Source organism: Myotis myotis, unplaced genomic scaffold, assembly GCF_014108235.1.
Source record: "Myotis myotis isolate mMyoMyo1 unplaced genomic scaffold, mMyoMyo1.p scaffold_m19_p_7, whole genome shotgun sequence".
In the NCBI taxonomy this organism is placed as follows: Eukaryota; Metazoa; Chordata; class Mammalia; order Chiroptera; family Vespertilionidae; genus Myotis; species Myotis myotis.
In genome coordinates, this window is record NW_023416379.1 from 70,345,409 (window position 1) to 70,364,999 (window position 19,591).

Sequence of the window (19,591 nt, forward strand, 5' to 3'; positions counted from 1 at the left end):
AAAGACCAGGTAGAATTTTAATTGGAATTCCATTGAATTTGTACATCAATTTGAGAAGAATTGGTATTTCTTTATATTGACCTTTGTAAAATATATTTAAAAAACATTTGGACAAATTCAACTGGACATTCATTGATTAGGATAAAAAAAGTCACATTTGCTATGTCATGGTTGCCCTCCAAGCAAGGACTATGTTTATCTGTCCTAATAGAGACCCAGAATCTAGAATTGCAGTCAAAATTTGTATCACAACCTGCTTAAATTTCTGGTTATCTATTATCATTTTCTGTGGCTTGGCATTGTCCAGTCTGGTGGAGTAAATATTTTGAATAGCTACCCCTGAAACTCTCAAGCCTTTCAAGGGGATGCTAATCACTAAAGTCACTTAGGAATGTAAAATTGCTTTTAGTTTAAAATTTGAATGAGTATGAAGGGGCATTTCAAAATCTTCCATCTGGGCTTTCCTTTATAATATTTTATTCCAGTATGGGAATTCTGTCTATTACTAAGTATATGTGACAACACTTCAGAAACTGTGTGGGAAAGCAAAACAAAACATAGTTTTGCGACTAACCTACCAAATTTAAATAATCTCGTCTTTTCACTGGTGGAACAGAGGTATTTCAAAGATAATCATCAGTTCAGGGCCAATATCAAATAACCTCTGAAAGGTCTGCATATCTTTCTTTCGTCAGCCAAGTCATACTGGCAAACGGCCTCAGATCCCTCTGAGGAGACTTCAGGACGAAACGTGTAACGCATGTGACTATATTGCAAGGTTCTACTTCAAAGGCTCTTGCAGTCCTTCGGTTGACGGACTGAGTGTGTGACAGAGCTTAGGTCTACAGTTGTCTAAAAGCCTAGGAATCCCTACAAAGGCAAGTTAAATCATATTTCTGTCCTGCAGACAGATTATATATATATATATATATATATATATATATATATATATATATAAATGTAAAGTAGCACCATAACAGATTATCCATATAATTTATTACTAGTAACCCATCATTGATTAGCCAAAGATAAACTGTGAATCAATCCAACAATCACCATTCTGTTTCTCTGATATGTATGGTTATTTGCTCATTGTTTTAATCTGATAGGCAAACAAATTCAATCAGCTTTATCTCTCATTGAATCTCATTATCCTAATTCATATCAGGGAACCCAACTTCATGCATCATTCTACATTGTTATCTCCAGCCTATAAAAGATAATCACCATGGAGCTTATAAAGATACTAGTGCCTCCTCACCAATCCTGTGCTTAATGTTGGTGAGTCCAGTACCCTCCTGGGTGAATGGACTTTCTTCTTAGCTGATGAAATGCTCTCCTATAATCTCTGAATATAGACATGAAGGAGTAACGGGGCAGTTTATATACAATTGATTCCTTCAAACATTTCCATAACAATGGGCCTATGAACTGCTACCTCTATTATATAAACAAACAAAACAAACTAACAAACCACCTCTGGCAATTCTACCCTTGTCTTCTAAGCTAAAATTAAGTCCTGTCTTTGATTAGCTAGCATATTCTCATCGATCCAGATGCTCATATTAGCATATTAAATCTTCTCTCCCAATCCATGACAATGTTAGCTCATTTAAGACTTATGTTTATTTTCTGATTGTCCTACCAGCTTTGTGGCAATATCAGTTGGTGGTCTTTATAACTCTTTGAGGTTATAGGTTATCTGTTCCCAGTTAAGTTTTTCATCTCTCATCAGCAAAGATGGAATATAATTCTCTATGGGCTAGAACCAGTGAGAAATGTTCGGGAGTGGTCAGGGAAAATTGGCAACAGTTCATAAGTCATATTTTTTCAGTGGCATTTAGGGGAAGTCTTGTTATGCAGAGAAGTACCGATTCCTTTTGACACAGGATAAGTTTTGCTTCTACTAGAAAGGGAATTTGTCTTTGGGTGGTGGGTACAAGGGGCAATATACAGCTCTTGTAAAATAGAAACCTATACCTGAAACCTATATGTTCATGTTGACAAATGTCACCCCAATAAATTTAATAAAAAATAAAAAGAAAGGGAGATTAAAGTGAATACAGATATCTAAGTTCCTTAGTCATATTTCTCCCCTGTGTACAGAGGATATAACCTCCTTAAAATTACTATACAGACCATAGTGGTTTGCTGCTGTTGCTTAGCAAAAATCCTGAAAACTCAGTGGTTAAAAATAGCAATCATTTGTTGTTATTTGCATATCTGTGGTCTCCTATAATTTAGCTAATGTATATAGGTTAAGTTCATCAAGGTTTCTCTTGCACCTGGCTAACGCGGGAGGAGTTTTTATAAGTCTGTTATGTCAGCTGAAATGGCTCTATTCCCAGTGTCTCTCATCCTTACTAGATTAGCATATTGTTCTCATGGAGTGGCAGAGGTTCAAGAGAATAAGCAAAAACATGAAAACCTTCTTAAGCTCTAGGCTCTGAAATAGCAGCCTTCCTCCTTTACTTATAGATCACTGTCCAAAAACAGAATCATGACCAAGCCTGAAAGTGTGGGGCTCTGGCCAGGAAAAAGAGTGGTAAAGAATTAATATTTTTTAAAAATGCTATCAACTGAGCAGAAGATGTCATTATTAACTGGATAATGGGCTCACAGAAATTATGCAGACTGAAGTATGGGGCATTAACTGCCTGGCATTTTCAATTTGCCCTGCATGGGACCCAAGTGATAGCTCTGAGTTGGAGACTGGCATGAAATAAATAATAGAACCAAAATGACCTAAAAAATCTAAATGAAGACTTTTCATTTGAATTTATTATATGGCTTCTGAAGACTACTTTCCCAAGTTTCAGCTTGAGATCTCAAATTGCTACAGAACGAAGCCAGCCCCAATGCCCTCTACTTAAAAGAGTACCCATGTGATGTATTCATGAACACAAGAACAATGAATTCATTTACAGAGAGCTGAATTGATTATAGGGTTGATATTCACCCTTCAATCTTGCTGATGGCTGCAAAGTATGTCTCAAACTGAGAAAATCCTAAAAAGCTTGATGGAAAATAACCAACTATCAATGGTGATTGCCCTGACAGCTCCACATGCAGATTGCTGAAGAGTTTTTGTGAATATTAATCTTCAAGCCCAACTCATGTTAGGAAAAACCGCTGCCAATAAATACAATGTATTGACTGAACCATGAGTGAAATACAAACTCGATGTAACATGAAACAGATGTTGGAGGCCTCTGGATATGAGTTTTGACCTTCTGATTAGTGTTGCACTGCACAGTGCTGGCACCTTGTTCCAGAGGCCCTCCCCAGAGGTCAGAAAAGTAAGCAAGGAATGGAGGTGTCCAGCATCGGTTCAGAGACAGTCTTTGAGGGTGATGGTGCAGTAAACAGGAGATATTTGGAAACCAAAGGTAATTTACATCTGATCTCGCCTCCAACTGCCCTCTCCTGCCGGCCTGATCTCACCCCCAGCTGCCCTCCCCTGTAGGTCTGATCTCGCCCCCAACTGCCCTCCCCTGTAGGTCTGATCTTGCCCCAACTACCTCTGCCTGGGCCCCACCACCATGGCTTTGTCCAGAAGGATGTCGGACATCTGGAAGATGGCCCAGTCGAACTGGTCTAATTAGCATATTACCCTTTTATTAGTATAGATAATAATAAAAGCGTAATATGCTAATAGGACCGGTTGAACTTCCTGACGAAGCCAGGGCTGTGAGGCAAGCCCGGGTCCTGGGTGCCTGCTGGCAGCCAGAGGGAAGCCTAGGTTTTAGGTGCCTTCTGGCGGCTGGAGGGAAGCCTGGTTCCCGGGTGCCAGAGGGATGCTGGTGCCAGCAGCCAGGGGAAGAAAGGCCTACTCTTGCACAGATTTCATGCATCAGGCCTCCAGGATAGGATAAACAGAAAACTATATGTAATTTACTATAAATAAACTTACTATAAATAAATTTGCTATAAATAAATATATATGAATATATAATCCTTAAATGTTTACTGAAATATGTGATGAATGGAAAAAAGGATTAGAATAATATATGCAGCATATTATCTAGAAAACTACTTTTTAAGAAACTTCCAAATTATCTTCTAAAGTGACTGTATCATTTTGCATTTCCATCAGAAGTGAATGAGAGTTCCTATTGTGTTTTATGTTCTCATGAGCATTAGGTATTGTCAGTGCTATGGAAATTTAGCCATTCCAAGAGTTGTATATTGGTATTTCATTGTTGTTTTAATTGCACTTCCCCAATAACATATGGTGTGGAGCACCTTTTTATATGCTTGTTTTACATCACTATGACTTCTTTGTTTAGGTGTCTGTCTGTTCATGCCCATTTTTAAATAGGTTGTTTGTTTCATTATTGTTGAGTTTTAAGAGTTCTTTGTATATTATGCATAATAGTCTTTTATTAGATATGTCTTTTGCAAATATTTTCTTCTAGTCCATGGTTTGCCTTATCATTGTTTTGCTTTTGTCACAGCACAGAAAAATTCTTTTTCTTCACATACATATTCAGCTGTTCCAGTACAATTTTGAATAGACCATCTTTTTTCTATTGAATTGCCTTTGCCCCTTTGTCTAAGTTCAGTTGACAATATCCATGTGGGTCTACTTCTGGGTTCTCTGTTGTGTTCCATTGATCTATTTATCTGTTCTTTTAATAATAATGCATTGTCATGATTACTATAGCTTTGTGGTAAGTCTTGAAGTGAGGCAGTGCCAGTCTTCCAATTTGTTCTTATAAATATCATGTTCCCTTCGACATTGTATTCAGTATTCAGGGTCTTTTTCCTCTACACATAAACTTTGAGATCATTTTGGCAATATCTAAAAAATAACTCCCTGGGATTTTGATTATGATTTCATTGAATCTAGAGATCAATTGATATCTTGACAATATACAGTCTTTCTGTAAATGAACATGAAATGTCTCTAGTTTTGTGGTGTTTTTTATGTTTTTTGGTTTTTTTAAAAATTGTTTTTAATCCTCACCCAAGGATATTTTTTCCATTGAGAGAAAGTAGAAAGAGGGACGGGAAGAGAGAAACACAGATGTGAGAGGGACACATTAGTTGGTTGCCTTCTGCAATCACCCCAGCTGGGGCCTGGAAAGGAACCTACAACTCAGGTATGTGCCCTTGACCAGGAATCAAACCCACAACCCTTTGGTGCACAGGCCAGCACTCTAACCACCTAGCATCACTGGCCAAGGTTATTTAGTTGTTGCTTTTATTTGTTTTGTTTATCAGAGTTTTCTAGTTTTTTTTTAAAAAAACAACAATATAGTTTTATTTATTTCAGAGAGGAAGGGAAAAGCAGAAATAGAAACATCGATGATGAGAATCATTGATTGGCTGCCTCCTGCCACCCCTCACTGGGGATTGAGCCCCCAACCTGAGATGTGCTCTGACCTGGAATCCAACCATGACCTTCTGGTTCAGAGGTTGACACTCAACCATTGAGCCATACCAGCCAGGCTATCATTTCTTTATATGAGTTGTGTGCAGATAATATTAGATTTATAGCTAATTATTTAAATTTTAAGCTGGTAATGATGTTTAATAAAATATTAAAACATACTTTGAAGAATGCATACCATCCTAAGATAATGATATTCTTTTTGTGAAGAATATTGGAGGTTAATTAACATGGGTATATAAAAATGGGCTTTAAATATGTTCATTATGTATATTTTCCTTAAAAATTATTTAGCAGCTTGGAAAAATATTAAAATGAATTAAATATGGATGATGGGTACATGGGCATTTATTATTTAATTATCAAAAAATGACTGTTTAAATTGTTATGATAAAAAAGCCATTTTCAGTGCAATAAAATGTTTAAAAGGTAAAAAATAACTATGAACAGCTGAAAAACTACTAATTACATTTTTATATAGCTTTGTTTTACAGAATTGTGTTTTTTGATTAAACATATTTTGGTTAATTTTAGAATTGACTTATCCATTAGAAATCTTTGAAATATTCTAAAAACTCGACACCAATTGTATACTTATTACAAATTAAACTATAGACACCCAATGAAAACATTAAAATAATAATTATTACATAATATACTTCATGATTATATCTATGTTTTTAATCTGCTTCATTCACTCTTTTGGTTTTTGAAACTAAAGCCTGAAACAATTAATAATTTGTCCTAATGATGTCACTTAAAAATGAATTCCTTGATATATGGCAGTGTCTGGATGACAGCCTCAGTTTGTTTTCAAAATTATTGCAAAGCTGGGCACTGGAATTGACATTTTCTGACTCTTGATAACATATGTTATCCAATAGAACTAATGTCATTTTAAGCCATAACAATCAGTTCACTTAGGTCAGTGACAATAATATTGATCTACTAAAAATTTATATGTAAATAGAGAATTCACCAGAACAATTACAGTAACATTGGCCGATCCATTCAAAGAATATAGAAGAAAAAAATGTTTTAAATGTTTGCCTGATATTATTATAACCAAACCATTACCAACAAAAATATTGTAACCAGTCAGTATTTGACATTTATGAATTTATCAGTTCGTTAGTTACAAAGTTGAAAATCATTATTTAATGTGCACTTAAGTAGAAAATCATTAGCCAAAGTACTTTTTAAAATAAGTTGTTTGCTTAGAAACCAGTTATTAATGCAAATGAATTCTATTCCACTGAACATAACAGCATTATTTCAGATGAAACCCACATCCATATGCAGTGAAATTATAATAGTTTCACACAAAGACTATTTTAAAGACAGTCATTCTCTGGAATAAATTTTTTGGGTAAAAAATAGTTTACTTTTCTTTGTTGCTTGAGGTACACAGACTATATTGTGCATCTTAAAGTACCGCATCTTAAAGATGCTGGATAAATTGAAACAAAAAAAAATAAACCATATATCTGAACATATGCAATATTCTCTTAGATTAATATTAAATTTAATATTTTATGTGCAAATATTTAAAAGACTATAATTATTTTGCATTATATATAGCATACTTAAATATAACTGTTTTGTTAAAAATGAAAACTTATAGAACAGATACATTTTATATCATATTTTATAACTGATTAAAATTAAAATATATTATCTAAAGGATATATTTAGCTTCTTTATAGAATTTTTATACAAGAATCTTTATGTTGCAGATATAATAGACTGTTCATATTCTTTTTCTATTTTTTATTAAATTTATTGGGTGACATTGGTTAATAAGGTCATATAGGTTTCAAGTGTACACTTCTATGATACATGATGTATATATTGCATTGTGTGCCCACCACCCAAAGTCAAATCGTGACTTGATTTTGTTCATGTTCTAATGATTTTTTTCTTCTGTAACTTGTTCAACTTTTATTTTCCCCAGGAATAGGATTTAAATTTATGTCTTGTGGTTCCAATGCTAAAAAGGCCTTTTTTATACATGAAAATTGTACCAGACATTTCCCAGAAAGCTCCCAATCACCTTATTCCAATGGAGTTGAATTCTTTCTGTTAATTTTATTTTATTATTATATTTTAATCTTTATTGTTGAGAGTATTACAGATGTCCCCCCTTTTTCCCTCTTGCCCCCAGCCATCCAGTTCTCACCCCACCCCAGGCCTTTATCACTGTCTTACCTGTGTTCATGGGCAATGGGTATATGCATATAAGTTCTTAAGTTAACCCCCTCCCCCCATCCCCCCTTTCCCTCTGAGATTCCTCAATCTATCTCATGTTTTCCTACCTCTTGTTCTATTTTATTCATCAGTTTTTTCTGTTCATTAGATTTCACATATAAGTGAGAAAATATTATTAATTATAAAGTACTGTGGCTTAGAATTGCGGTTATGGAATCACAAGAATTTTATTTAAATTGCTTTAAATATATCCTGAATTCTATCAAATTTTTAATTGCTATAATGGGCAAAGAATTTCTAATATAAAGTTTCATCACTGAGAGTTTACAGTTTAATTTTTGTCATTTGACTGTATGTTTTTATAAAATGATCTATTGAAAAAATCATCTATCGAATACTAATATTACAAATAAATATTTAAATAAAAACCTCAATACAATGTACAGATGATATGTTGTATAATTGTGCATCTGAAATATATAATTTTGCTAACCAGTGTCACCCCAATAAATTAATAAAAAGAAAATGAATTGAAAAAATATTTACTACATCTTAGAACTTGTAATATGATTTAATCAACATAGTGGTTGTATTTTAAAATAACTCAGCTTTCCAGAAGCATAGAAACAATATTTTTTTTCTTTTAAATTCCTTTCATATCTGAGACAAGGTGAAAAGAAGATAATAGAATAATGTAAAGGATAATATAAAGCAGGGGCTCACTTTAGGGCTGTAAGCTTCTGTGATTAGCTTACATTTTTTCATCTCCTTTCATTAAGGCGATATTACTTTATGAAAATCAGAGTTACTCTTTTTTTTCTGTACTTCATTTTAGTGTATTGAATTTTCTTCAGAAGTCACCTGTTAAAATGCTTTTTACTGATTGGAAAAGATCTTTAAAACCTATCTGGAAAAATTTAAGTCACTATCAAATTTTTAAAAATTTAAACAAAAATGTTCAATACCTTGACAACCTACTTTAGTTTAATTCCACTAAAACTTTTGAAATAAAAGCTTTGAATTTAAATTAGAAATTTTCATTTTATCAAAAATATATTACATATTTGATGGTCTTAATTGTTCCTTTGAAACAGGATATTTAAATTATGAATATCTTTGTTTTAAGAGTTGTTAAAATATGGTCTCTCCAATAGGAAGAAATATTTTAGAGACTTTTAACATACAATGCAATAATTATTATAAAACCAGAGGCTCCGTTCATGAATTCGTGCACAGTTGGGGTCCCTTGGGGTAGCCTGTGGGGATTGGGCTGAAACCCACAGTCCAAATGCCACCTGTAGCTTCTACCTGCCGCTCCCGCTCATCCTGGCCCCACTGCACCTGATGCAAGCTCGCGCCCAATCAGTCTCTATCAGGAGAGGCTCACGCTGCTGCAGCGGTGCTCACCAGCCACAAGCTCTGCTTCTGGTGCCCTCCCAAAGGGCGTGGCCTGCGGGATCAGGCCAAAACTGGCTCTCCAATATCCCTCGAGGAGTCCCAGATTGCTGGAGGATGAAGGCCAGGCCAGGGACCCTACCAGTGCACGAACGGGACTGAGGAGGGACCTTGGGAGGACTCCAGGGTGTGTCCAGCCTTGTCTTGCCCAGTTCCAATCAGGGCCGGCCAGCAGAAGAGGGACACAGGAGGTTGGCCAGCCGGACCTTGGGAAGGCTCCAGGGTGTGTTTGGCCCATATGGCTCAGGCCCCATCAGCCAGACCCCAGCAGCAAACTAACCTACCAGTCGGAGCATCTGCCCCCTGGTGGTCACTGCGCGTCTTAGCGACTGATTGACCAGTTGACTATTTGCACCTTGGTGGTCAGTGCAAGTCATAGTGAGCAATTGAGTGGCCTTAGCATATCATTAACATATTACACTTTGATTGGCTGAATAGTCGACCTGTCACCAGACACTTAGCATATTAGGCTTTTATTATATAGGATAACTGGGTCCATAAGATCTTAATAAAAATCAAGGTTCACTTTTATTTTTTCCCTTAGCTTAGCTAGATGTGGTCTGCTACTGATTTGATAATGAAGCCTCTTAGAAACATTTTTGTTTAAATATAGAAAACAAAATTTGGCAAAAGGCAAAGGATATAAACATTTTCTGGCTTTGAAACAGAGAGACAGAAAAAAAAGGAGGGATAGAGAGAGATAGAGAGTCAGATAATTTGGTAAATTTAATGCATAAATTGTTTCTAAGAATAGAATGAGAAAAATAAATGATCATCATTGCAAATCTATCATTAAAAAGAAAGATGTCCCAAAATAATTTATAATATTCTACATTCCAGACTGGAAAGTAGGTTTTTTTGCTTGTTTGTTTTGTTTTTGTTATTTCACAATATTTTCTTTTTTAACTTTTAAACTATTACATATAGTATCACATATGTCTACTTTCCCCCCATTGACCTCCCCCCACCACCCCCAACCCTCGCAACATGCCCTTACTCCCCTAGTATCTGTGTCCATTGGTTATGATTATATGCATGCATACAAGTCCTTTGGTTGCTCTCTCCCCCTTCCCACCATCCTCCCCTGCCTTCCATATGAGGTTTGACAGTCTGTTTGATACTGCTCTGTCTCTGGATCTGCTCTATTTTTGTTCATCAATATATATTGTTCATTATATTCCACAAATGAGTGAGATCATGTGATATTCATCTTTCTGTGACTGGCTAATTTTGCTTAGTATAATGCTCTCCAGGTCCATCCATGCTGTTGCAAATGGTAAGAATTCCTTCTTTTTTACAGCAGCATAGTATTCCACTGTGTAGATGTACCACAGTTTTCTAATCCACTCATCTGCTGATGGGCATTTAGGCTGTTTCCAAATCTTAGCTATGGTAAATTGAGCTACTATTAACATAGGGGTGCATATATCCTTTCTGACTGGTGTTTCTAGTTTCTTGGGATATATTCCTACAAGCGGGATTACTGGGTCAAATGGCATTTCTATTTTTAATTATTTGAGGAAATGCCATACTGTTTCCACAGTGGCTGTACTAGTCTTCATTCCCACCAGCAGTTCAAGAGGGTTCCTTTTTCTCCACATCTTCACCAGCACTGGTCATTTGTTGATTTGTTGATGATAGCCTTTCTGACAGTTGTGAGATGGTACCTCATTGTTGTTTTGAATTGCATCTTTTGGATGATTAGTGACTTTGAGCATGTTTTCACTGTCTCTTGGACTTCTGTATGTTCTTTTTCGAAAAATGTCTATTTAGGTCCTTTGCCAATTTTTAGATTGGATTTTTAATCTTCCTTTTGTTAAGTTGTATGAGTTCCCTGTAAATGTTGGAGATTGAACCCTTAAAGGAGAAATATGTTCTCCCATGCAGTGGGCTTTCGTGTTATTTTGTTGAAGTTTTCTTTAGCTGTGAAGAAGCTTTTTATTTTGATGCTGGAAGTTTTTTCATTACTGCTTCAATTTTCTCCATAGTTATTGGCCTATTAAGATTTTTTTATTCTTCCTGATTGAGTTATGGAAGTTCATATTATTCTAGGAATATGTCAATTTTTTCTAGGTTGACCATTTTATTGGAATAGAGTTGTTCATAGTATTTCTTTTACAATCCTTTGTATTTCAGTGGGGTGTGTTGTTATTTCACCTCTCTCATTTCTGATTTTGTTTATTTGGGTCCTCTCTCTTTGCTTCTTGGTAAGCCTGGCTAGAGGTTCATCGATCTGGTTTATCCTTTCAAAGAACCAGCTCTTGGTCTCATTGATTTTTTGTATTTGTTGTTGTTGTTGTTATTGTTTGTTTGTTTTGGTCTCTATGTCATTTATTTCCCCTTTGATTTTTATTATTTCCATCCTTCTGTTCACTCTGTGCTTTTCTTGTTGCTCTCTTTGTAATTCTTTAAGTTGTAGAGTTAGATAGTTTATTACCATTTTTTCTTGTTTTTTGAGGTAGCCCTGCAATGCTATGAACTTCCCTCTCAGGACTGCTTTCACTGTGTCCCATAGACTTTAGATTGTTGTGTTTTCATTGTCATTTTTTCCCAGGATGTTTTTAATTTCTTTTTTGATATCTTTGGTAACCCAATCATTGTTTAATAACATGCTATTTAGCCTCCAAGTGTTTGAATTTTGGTGATTGTTTTTATTGTAGTTTATTTCTAATATTAGGCCATTGTGATCTGAGAAGATGCTTGATATGATTTCAATCTTCTTGATTTTGGAGACTTTTCCTGTGTCCCAATATGTGGTCTATCTTTGAAAATGTTCCATGTGTACTTGAGAAGAATATATATTCTGTAGCTTTGGGGTGGAATGTTTTGAAGATGTTGATTAAGTCCTTCTGATCTAGTGAGTCGTTTAGGATTGCTGTTTCTTTGCTGATATTTTTTTGTCTATAGAATTTATCCAGTGATGTCAATGGGCTATTAAGGTCCCCTAATATGATTGCATTGCTGTCAATTTCTTCCTTAATAACTTCCAAAAGTTTTTTGTTTGTTTGTTTGTTTGTTTGTTTGTTTTGTTTTTGTTTTTAATGTATTTGGGTGCTCCTGCATTGGGTGCATATGTGTTTATCAGAGTTATATCCTCTTGTTGTATTGGTCCTTTTTGTATTATGAAGTGGCCTTTCTCGTCTCTTATTATGGCATTCCCTTTGAGGTCTATTTTGTCATATATAAGTATTGCTACCCCAGATATTTTTTCATTTCCATTTGCCTGAAAAATATTTTTCCATCCCTTCAGTTTTAGTCTGTGTGAGTCTCTTGTTCTGAGGTGGGTCTCTTGTAGAGAGAAAATATATGGGTTATACTTTCTTATCCATTCAGCCACTCTGTGTCTTTTGATTTGAGCATTTAGTCTATTAAGTTTAAGGTTATTATTGATAGGTACTTGTTTGTAGCCATTTTTATTCTTCATACCTGTGTTCCTACTTCCCGTTCTATTTTTTCCTTTTACAATAGTCGGTTTAGTATTTCTTGCATTGCTGGCTTGGTAGTGATAAACTCCCTTAATCTTTTTTTTTCTGTGAAGCTCCTGATTTCCCCTTCAAATTTGAATGATAGCCTTGCTGGTAGAGTATTCTTGGATTCAGTCCCTTGCTTTGCATCACTTTGTATACTTCATTACATTCCCTTCTGACCTGATGTGTTTCTGTTGAGAAATCAGTTGATAATCTAATGGGAAATCCTTTGTAGGTAACACTCTGTCTCTCTTTTGCAGCCTTTAAGATTCTCTCTTTGTCATTACAGTTTGCCATTGTACTTACAATGTGTCTTGATGTGGGTCTTCTTGGGTTCATCTTGTTTGGGACTCTCTGTGCCTATGTGACTTTTTTCTTCCTCATCTCAGGGAAGGTTTCTGTCATCATTATTCAAATAAGTCCTCTAATCCTTGCTCCTTTCTTGTCCTTCTGGCATCCCTATTATACTTATGTTGTCCCAAAGCTCCCTTAGGCTCTCCTGCTTTGTAATTTTTTTCTCCAATTGCTGTTCAGATTGGTCTTGTTTCTCTACCCTATCTTCTAACTCACTTATTCAGTCCTCTGCTTTTCCTAGTCTACTATTGAAACCTTCCATGGTGGTTTTATTGTAGCTATATCACTTTTGATTTCCTCTTGATTCTTATATAGGTTGTTGATTTTCTCGTCCATCCAGTTTATGAACTGTATGACCATTACTCTGAATTCTTTTTCTGACATATTGCATGCCTATTTCATTTAGTTCTTTTTGTTGGTGATTCCTCCTTTTCTTTCCTTTGGGGGTTTATTTATCTCCCCATTTTTGCTATAATTAAAGGGTCCAGGCACCGAATTGCAGGGCCTGAGCAACAGCAGCATGCTTGGTGGGAGCAATGCATACCCCAAGAGTCATGTGAGAGCTCAGGCACCGAGACATGCAGCCACAATGGGCCGGCAGGAGTCCCATGCACACCAAGAGTCACAGTAGAGCTTCGGGGCTGGGGTGTGTGGCCATAGCAGGTCGACGCACTGAGAGAGGAGAGGTTGGGGGCTGGAGCCCACAGCCACAGAGCATCGGCATGAGGGGAACATCCTCTGGGACTCACAGGAGCCTGCAGCCAGGATGGCTGGAGTCTAGGTGTCCATGGGTCTGAAGCTGCTGTAGCAGGTCTTTGTTCAGAGTGGCTCTAGGGTCCCAGTTAGCATCTGAGACCAGTCTGGATGGTAGTAAGGCTGGGCTCCTAGTCACAGCAGCTCTGCCCTTCAAGATGGCATGGTTTCTGTGCCAGCATCAGCTGCCTGGGAGTGTTTGCAGTGGTAGCAGGGGCTCCTTGTCTAAGAGAGAGTGGTCTGCTAGCCCCCAAAAGTCCTGAAGGACTAACTGTTCTTCACACACACACACACACACACACACACACACACACACACACACCACACACATCCACACATTCCTCTTTCACTCCCTTACTCTCTCATAATCTCTTCCTCACTGCTGTCTTGCTGGCCACCATCTTGCTCTCTACTAGATAGTAGGTTTTGAAACTTTTGGAAATATGATATAACTGTTCTGTGTATGTGCAACTATGTTTAAATTGAGATCAGTTATTATCTTATACTAGAGGCCCGATGCACAAAATTCGTGAAAAGGGCTCTGCCCCCGCCACCACAGCTTTGTCTACAAGGTCGTCCGGAAGGACATCCAGTCTAATTAGCGTATTATGCTTTTATTATTATAGATATTTTGTAAAAATACATTTTCAAATTTATCAATTTGAAATAATAATATCCTGACATGTTTTTACTATTACACCTGAGAACACTGTGCCCAGCTCCTACTCTGTTCCCTTGGAATCATCATTTATTCACTAAGAACACACAATAGCAAAGAAAGACTGTCATTAACAAGTATACCTTGATCTTAGTAATGTATGTAAAGCGTTCGTTATATTATTTTGCACTAGATAGTGGGATAGTGGAAATGGAGAAAATGTTGCTATGTGAACACAAATTCAAGGAGTCACAGTCATTGGATTAATTTCACCCTAAAAAAGTAATTATGGTCAATTCCCCAGTCACATGGTGAGCTCCTGAGAAATACAATTCTCTTTTACAACAGCATGACCTTTTGCATGCAATTTTTTTAAAATTCTCACCTGAGGATATTTTTCCATTGGTTTTTAATTTTTTTTTTATTTTTTTTTTTTTTGTATTTAGCAGTGTTTTTTATTTTCTAAATAGTGCTTTTTTTTTTAATTAAATCTTTATTGTTCAGATTATTACATTTGTTCCTCTTTTTTTTCCCCCCATAACTCCCCTCCTCCCAGTTCCCGCCCCACCCTCCGCCCTCACTCCCCACCCACTGTCCTCATCTATAGGTGCACGATTTTTGTCCAGTCTCTTCCCGCATCTCCCACACCCCTTTCCCCCCCAGGAATAGTCAGTCCATTCCCTTTCTATGTCCCTGATTCTATTATAATCAACAGTTCATTCTGTTCATCAGATTATTTATTCACTTGATTCTTAGATTCACTTGTTGATAGATGCATATTTGTTGTTCATAATTTGTATCTTTACCTTTTTCTTCCTCTTCCTCTTCTTAAAGGATATCTTTCAGCATTTCATATAATCCTGGTTTGGTGGTGATGAACTCCTTTAGCTTTTCCTTATCTGTGAAGCTCTTTATCTGACCTTCAATTCTGAATGATAGCTTTGCTGGATAAAGTAATCTTGGTTGTAGGTTCTTGGTATTCATCACTTTGAATATTTCTTGCCACTCCCTTCTGGCCTGCAAAGTTTCTGTTGAGAAATCAGCTGACAGTCGTATGGGTATTCCCTTGTAGGTAACTGAGTTTCTTTCTCTTGCTGTTTTTAAGATTCTCTCTTTATCTTTTGCTCTTGGCATTTTAATTATGATGTGTCTTGGTGTGGTCCTCTTTGGATTCCTTTTGTTTGGGGTTCTCCACGCTTCTTGGACCTGTAAGTCCATTTCTTTCACCAGGTGGGGGAAGTTTTCTGTCATTATTTCTTCAAATAGGTTTTCAATATCTTGCTCTCTCTCATCTTCTGGCACCCCTATAATTCTGATGTTGGTACGCTTGAAGCTGTCCCAGAGGCTCCTTACACTATCCTCGCATTTTTGAATTCTTTTTTCATTTTGCTTTTCCGGTTGGGTGTTTTTTGCTTCCTCGCATTTCAAATCATTGACTTGATTCTTGCGCTCCTCTGGTCTGCTGTCGGGAGTCTGTATAATACTCGTTATTTCAGTCCATGTATGCTTAATTTCTAGTTGGTTCCCCAATATAAGATCGAGGGTCTCATTAGTTTTCTTGTAGACCTCAATAAGTTCATCGGCAGCTTCTAAACAGTTCTTGAGAGACCTTAAAAGTGTGGTTCTGAACTCTATATCTTCCATTGACAATTTTGTCCTGTTTCTTTGTCTCCGCATTTTGTTATGCTTCCTTGGTGCACCCCCTAGTGGTCTTTGTTCGCAGTCTTATAGTTAAATCTTGATTGTTGTAGCTAATTCCAGGGAGGGTTTGACCTCCAGGCCAAGTGGCTATGAGAATCAGCTGTGTTAGCAGTGAGAGAACTTCTGTCCTCTAGGGAGGTGCTAATCTAGCCTTTGCCTGAGGCTATCCGGCAAATGCCTGTGTGCAGGGCTTGGGCGGGGTGGGTTGAACAGGATCAACAGGGTGGGCCGGAGAGAGCAGTTATGGTGGCTCTCAGTCCTGTCCCCAGGGGCTCTGCCTCTCTGAGTCCCAGCACCCGCTGCAAAGCTCAGAGAGAAAGCTGCACTCGCTCTGACCGAAGCCAGACAGTCCCGCTTCTCCCGTTTGAGTCTGGGTCCCTAAAGACTCACCGGGATCTGGAGCTCAGATTCTGCGACTCCCTCCCGATTGAAAACGCCAACCGCGCCCTCCGCCGCCAGCCCGCTCCGCGCACTCCGCACCTCAGAATTTGACTTCAGCACTGCGCCTCCTCTGAGTGTCCGTATGCGTTTCTCTTTCCTCCTAGTTGTAGGACTTCCACTCAGCCAGCGTTCCTGTGGTTCTGGGTGATGTCCCTTCCGCTTTTTGGTTTCACTTTTGAAGTAGTTGTTCAAAGCAGCAAACTCCTGCGTTAGCCTATGCCGCCATCTTGGTTCTCCAATAGTGCTTTTTTTCTCCATTGGTTTTTAGAGAGAATGGAAGGGAGAGAGAGAAATAGCAAGGTGAGAGAGACACATCAATTAGTTGCCTTTGCACATGACCCAACCAGGGCCAGGGATCAAGCCTGCAAGTGAGGTACACGCCATTGACCAGAATCTAACCTGGGACCCTTAGTCCCCAGGCCAACACTGTGTCTACTAAGCCAAACCAGCTAGGGCTTTCACATTCATTTTTAATGCTTTCTATCCAATGATACAAAGATCCCATTCTTTCTTTATGACTAAGCAGTAAAACCTTTCCTGTCATCTTCCCTAGCAATTATTTGTGTTTTTATAGTACTTCACACCTTCTCTATTGGAATATATTTACTGTAATGCTTATAGTTGATGTCCCTGACTTCTCTATGAGTTTTTCCAAAGCAAGTCCAAGCCTTATTTACTAGTACACTTGGATCTGAGTCCCAACTAAAGTCTGGCACACAATCAATATGGTGAATGAATAAAAGAGGGTCATGGGCATGTTAGGTTTATGTAGGTTACATTTTCATTATAATTACAATTATGTCAATACTTAAGTTAATTAGGAAGAGTTCCTTTGGAAAAGTGGAATAAAAATCTGTCTCAAAAGCATTACAAGGAAACTTGGTAAAGGCTTTTTTATTTAGACTTTTACAAGAGGGGAAAGACCTATCACTATGGAGAGCTTGTTTTGCTGAGTGTACATTTCTCTCAACGTATAGTTATCTGTGGAAATTAATTTAATTAATATTTTTTTCTATGAAAACAAGAAGTTAAGAGAGTTTAAATGATCCCTGTTTCTTTTTCTTCACATATTTTATTGGTTTGATCATGAATTATTGGTTGCTGCTTTTACTGATGTTATTTTACATATATCAGTACACAACTAAAGAGAATTGATCTTCTAGCTTCTGGCAAATAGATACAGACTGACTAGATCTTGAAACAAAGACATAGTCAGTATAATATCTAGAAATAGACTGAAAATAATTTCAGGTTAATTCTACTATATATATATCTGCCACAGCTTAGACTAGAGGAAAAAAATTCAGAGATAAATTGAGACAAGATCTGAATCAATAAAAATAAATTCACATAGGAGCAAAGAAACTCTTTCAAATAAAAGTCTGTAGGACAAATCTGAGCTTAGCAACTCAGAGTCCTCAGAGGGCCAATGACTAAGATAAGGACGAAATAGTGCACATTAAAAGGTGATTCAGATGAAGTTTCTGGAAACCATTTTCTATGTCAGTCTGTTTCATGCTTCAGTGCTTCAGGTCAATGACAAGGTTTTTGAAGATCACTCCCTCTATTAAGTGTGAGATACTTAGCTTGGCTGGCATGGCTCAGCGGTTGAAGGTAGATTGATGAACCAGGAGGTCAGTGTTTGATACCCCATCAGGGCACATGCCCAGGTTGTGGACTCTCCCCAGTGTGAGGCACGCAGGAGGCAGCCAATCAATTATTTTCTCTCATCATTGATGTTTCTATCTCTCCCTTCCTCTCAGAAATCAATAAAAAAAATTTTTAAAAATGTGTGATACTTTGAACCTGACATCTAATTATTGAATTACATGACTTCTCCATCATGTGCCAATAAAAGAGGAGGGGGTTAATATCATAAAAATACCATTAAATCCATAGACAGAATAGTCTTCCATTTTAAACCTAAAATAGTTAAAAGTTTATCCTATATAATAAAATGCTAATATGCAAATCGACTGAACAGTGGAATGGCCAGTTGCTATGATGCACACTGACCAACAGGGGGCAGACACGTGATGCAGAAGCTGCCTCCTGCTGGTCTGTGTGCTCCCACAGAGGGAGCACTGCTCAGCCAGAAGCCTGTATGGTGGTGGGAGCCTCTCCCGCCTCCTCGGCAGCACTAAGGATGTCCAACTAACAGCTCCCGGACTGCAAGAGGACACAGGCCTGGCTGAGGGACCCCCATCCCCCGTGAGCACAAATCTCGTGCACCAGGCCTCTAGTATTTATATAATAGTAAAATTACTACAATTGTGGAAGTAAGTTCAATAGTAATTTTCAGTTTCATTAATTATGTACCCGGGCACATTCATAAAAAAAATCTCACATAAAGAATATTTAAGGGGAACATTTCTAAAAGGTTGTTGGAAGAACTTATTGAGAGGATGTGACTGACAGTTGACCTTCAAGCTGATTCCATGTGATCTGAGGCTTATTATCCCCTCTGTCCTTGTAACGTATGTTCCACACACTATTCCCACAGTAGGAGACACTTCAAGGATTGAGAAGTGGCTTTGATAGAGGAAGGTGTTATTGAGACTGTCTACACTGTACATGTGACTGAACCCTCTTAAGGCCTCTATATAAACTTTTAAGATTCTGGTGGGTGGGTGTGGAGATCTAGTCTTCTTGTAGCTGCCCAAGATATAAAGATTCTTAAACCTGACACCATGCCAATCTGGACTGAACTGCCCCTTTCTTTAGTCTTTTCTTGCCCCAGGGGCCAGTTTCAAATTTCATTCGGGGAATTCTGGAGATTGAGAACCAAAAAATGGTAAATTGTATTTTCTTTAAAAAAAAAAAATTAAAATGGAAGCATAGCCATTTATTTAAATTAAGTCAAACATCTAAAGTTTAGTATATATATTAGGATGATGTATGTATTGGAATATTTCTTGCTATTACATGTTATTTCTCATTTTCCCACTTTTCTCTAGATTTTTATGTAGTTGTGAACCTGGGTACCATGGATCTCTCTGTGAACTGGATATGAATGAATGTGAAATCAAACCTTGTCTAGATGGAGAAGATTGTGTTAACAGAACCTGTGCATACAACTGCCTCTATGTTCCTGGTTATACAGGTAAGCCTCTCTCTGTCCTGCTTATATCAACCTGTCACTATCTGTAAATAAATGAA

The 19,591-nt window shown here is 37.3% G+C and overlaps 1 protein-coding gene across 1 annotated transcript in view; it reads left to right on the forward strand.

Annotated features, from left to right (window-relative positions):
* The window catches only part of EYS (eyes shut homolog), a 1,264,258-nt gene that overhangs the window by 415,281 nt on the left and 829,386 nt on the right, over positions 1–19,591 (forward strand). The window contains 1 exon segment of the mRNA XM_036318417.1: positions 19,390–19,539. Coding sequence (XP_036174310.1) covers positions 19,390–19,539 — 150 coding nt within the window.